Source organism: Mastomys coucha, unplaced genomic scaffold (assembly GCF_008632895.1).
Source record: "Mastomys coucha isolate ucsf_1 unplaced genomic scaffold, UCSF_Mcou_1 pScaffold18, whole genome shotgun sequence".
In the NCBI taxonomy this organism is placed as follows: domain Eukaryota; kingdom Metazoa; phylum Chordata; class Mammalia; order Rodentia; family Muridae; genus Mastomys; species Mastomys coucha.
In genome coordinates this window covers 48521411-48525008 of record NW_022196900.1, presented here as the reverse complement: position 1 = coordinate 48525008, position 3598 = coordinate 48521411, and the positions used below count along the sequence as shown (strand labels likewise).

At 39.4% G+C, this 3598-nt stretch overlaps 1 protein-coding gene across 1 annotated transcript; it reads right to left on the bottom strand.

Moving 5' to 3' along the window:
- Window positions 1-1123: 1123 nt before the first annotated feature.
- On the bottom strand, window positions 1124-1696 carry LOC116095417 (interferon alpha-4-like). Its single transcript, XM_031376798.1, has one exon. It carries the CDS (start codon window positions 1694-1696, stop codon window positions 1124-1126), a length of 573 nt encoding a protein of 190 aa, XP_031232658.1.
- Window positions 1697-3598: the final 1902 nt, after the last annotated feature.

Below are 3598 nucleotides of genomic sequence, written 5' to 3'. Positions count from 1 at the left end.
TGTTTTGCACTGTTATACATGTTCTCATTCATATTTAGAACCCAAAACAATTAAACTCTTTAATGACAAGATCATTATATGAGACCAGGGAAATCAAACGCTGAATTAATCCAGGGAATATTTGGTCAAATTGGACTAAGGAATATGACAGGAGCAAGATTCTCTGTATTTCTAAAGCACAGCATGCTATCTATACATCCAGAAGAATACTGCATACTGGAGAGAAGAAGATGAAAGTTTTAGAGTTTGTCTAAATACTGTGCAGTGTATGTGTGTATCCTCTCTGATATTTGGAAACTGTTCTGTTACCTTCCCTCTTGACTTCAGTCATCCACCGGACTCCCGGCAGCTTCTGTTTGGGGGCTAACATCTGGGAGCAAAGACAGATGCTCTCTGTTGACTGTTTGTTTTTGAAGAAGCCACCTGAGCATGCCCACCACCTGAGTAAGCCAGCTAGCCCTCTGAAGATCTTCTGAACCTGGGGACTTTGGCACCTGAACTTTCTTTGTAGTGTAATCTAGAGACTTGTTTTCAGTTTCCCCTGTGACTATAAAAACCCTGGTTTATTCTCAGTAAAGTGGAGCCTTGATTGGGATGCAACATGGCTTCCCGTTTTCTCTTTGCATTTCAAACCCTCTATTTCAGGTCCTTTATTCCCTCCTGGCTAAGGTGAACCCCGTTGGTGAAACTGCGGGCAGTTTCACTGTTCATTTGTACCATATTTATAGTGTAGGCTCTAATGTTTAAAAGATTTGATAAGGTTAAAGAGATAGCAAATTAACTAAACAAAAGTGCCTTATAAATCAAATTTATTTGAATACAAAATAAATTAATTACAAATGATAATTTGTTACATTAAAAAATGTAAGACAGAAATATTTCATATATATTCCTTAAAATACATTAATAGCACAACAAATAAATAAATAAATAAATAAGAACAAGTGGGTGAAGATACAAACTAGGTTTTACATATTGAAAATAATTGCTCAATAATGCTGAAACATTTAAGCAGGCTGATTGTAGTCATACTGAAAGTAATGAGAGTTTTTGAAGGAGAGCTTATAATGTGAGATGCAGTGTTCAAGTCCAGGAGAGTCCTCTCCACACTTTGTCTCAGGACTCACTCCTTCTTCTCACTCAGTCTTGCCAGCACCTTGGCAGAGGAAGACAGGGCTCTCCAGACTTCTACTCTGACCACCTCCCAGGCACAGGGGCTGTGTTTCTTCTCTCTCAGGTATGCCGTCAGCCTGTGGAAGTATTCCCTCACAGCCATCCTGGAGTCTTCCTGGGTCAGGGGAGGTTCATGTTCCCCCACGTACTGCATCATACAGTCTTTAAGTTCTTTGAGCTGCAGGTAGAGCTCATTGCAGAATGACTCTAGGAGGGTTGCATCCCAAGCATCAGATGAGTCATTTGATGTGAAGAGGTTCAAGATCTGCTGGGAAAGATCTCGCAAGACAAGGATGGCTTGAGCTTTCTGGATCTGCTGGGCATCCATATTCTCCAAGGAGAATGCAAAGTCCTTTCTGTCCTTCAGGCAGGAGAAAGGCGGGAGTCTTCTCATTTCTTCCAGGAATGTCAAGGCACTCTTATTTCCTTGGTTATCAGGGTGAGGCAGGTCACATCCTAGAGAGTAGGTTGACCAGCGGCTCATCACTATCAGGATCATGAGGAAAGCACAGAGCCTAGCCATTGTGGGTCTTGCAGATGCTGATGGCTCTCCGGGTTGTGTGTTTGAGTCTTCTCCTCTAGGTTTTCTGACAAGCCTGCTATGTGCATCTATCTTAAATAGGGACGAACACAAGTTTCCCCTTTCCAAATACCGTCTTCTTGCTTCCCAATTCTCTTTTCACTTTCTTTACCTCACTCTCTGATTGTGTCTGGGCATTTTTTTTTTATCTCAGGCATGTGGGTTCCATCATTTCTTTCTCTTTCACTACTGCCTTCAGAAAGCTAATCTACAGGGATTCTCTTTAAACTACACTTAAATTGTCATAACAACTATTCCACAGATATACAGCCTCTGTGTGAAATTTATACATCTATTGCAAACACAAAATATCCTCTATGATTATATTTAAAAGTTATTGTATTTCATTTTACAATTATTTTTTATTTTATTCATACCATTTACATAAATATTTGTGTCAAAAAATAAAGTATGATGCAAAATGTTTCTAAAGTAGAAGTATTGTTGTAGCCTGGAAGTAGCACTTCACAGTTTAACCACAGAAGAGGCAGGCGGGTATGAGTTCAAGGCCAGCCTAGTCTTCAGAGGCAATCAGGACTACACAGAGAAAACCCTGTCTCTACAAAAATCATACTGATGTAATGATATACTTCAAATTTTTTCAATTGTTTAAAGGCTAAAATTAAGCCATTTTCTTTATATTACCTTCACTAACTCTAATATTAATTTTCATAAAAGATTAATTATGCCATCACTGTATATTAGTTATTTATCCTGTGATTGTCATGGCATCCTGAGGGTTGAATGTGCAAAAAGCTTTATGTTCTAGCTTGATAAGCTGGGTTTGATTTCTGGAACACAGGGATGCAGTAGACAACCAAGACCTCCACATTCATAACTAGGGAAGCTTGTGCCTGTGTACACACTCTCTGTGTGTGCCACTCTGTCGCAGCATGTGTCCAGCTCTCATTCTCTTTCTCTCATTCTCTCTCTCTCTCATTCTCTCATTTTCTCATTCTCTCTCTCTCTCTCTCTTTCTGCCTCTAGCTCTCTCTCTCTCTTTCTCTTTCTCCTTCTCTATCTCTCTCTCACACACACACACCACACCACACACACACACACACACACACACACATTTACACATACTCATCATGCATATGCATACAAATTGACCTACTCTTATATAAAGATGTACAGAATTACACAAACATTCTCACATAATGCACACATACCCACAACCCCCACACACATACTCACAGAGATAAGCATTGTTGCACACAAATGCACACATACTCAGACTCATAAACAGACATACACAGAAACATGCAAATAGATATTCTCACATGTATATGCACAGACATACTCACACACAGACATACACACAAATATACACACATATAAGCACACACATACATCCATGCTCACACTTACAGACACACACATACACAGATTCCCACAATACTTATACATATATTAAAAACTCCCCATTTATTCAGACAGACGTATTCTCTCATATAAGACTGTTTTCAAAACATGAACACACACTAGACAAACATTTAACACATGTACACACATGTACAGATTTCCCCATAAACATATGCCATCATTCAGGCAAACACTCACACACATACACACACACACACACACACACACACACACACACACACACACACGTACAAAAGTTCCCACAGACTCTCACAAACTCTCACAAACCTTTGCAAACACACAGTCACAATCCACCATAACACAACACACACAGAAACTCATACACACACTCATGCACAAACATACACATGCATATCCTTATAGAAACTCACATGTATACAGATCCAAATATACAAACAGACACACAGATACAGGCACACATGCAGGTAAACATAAACACACTGATGTCACAGGATTTTC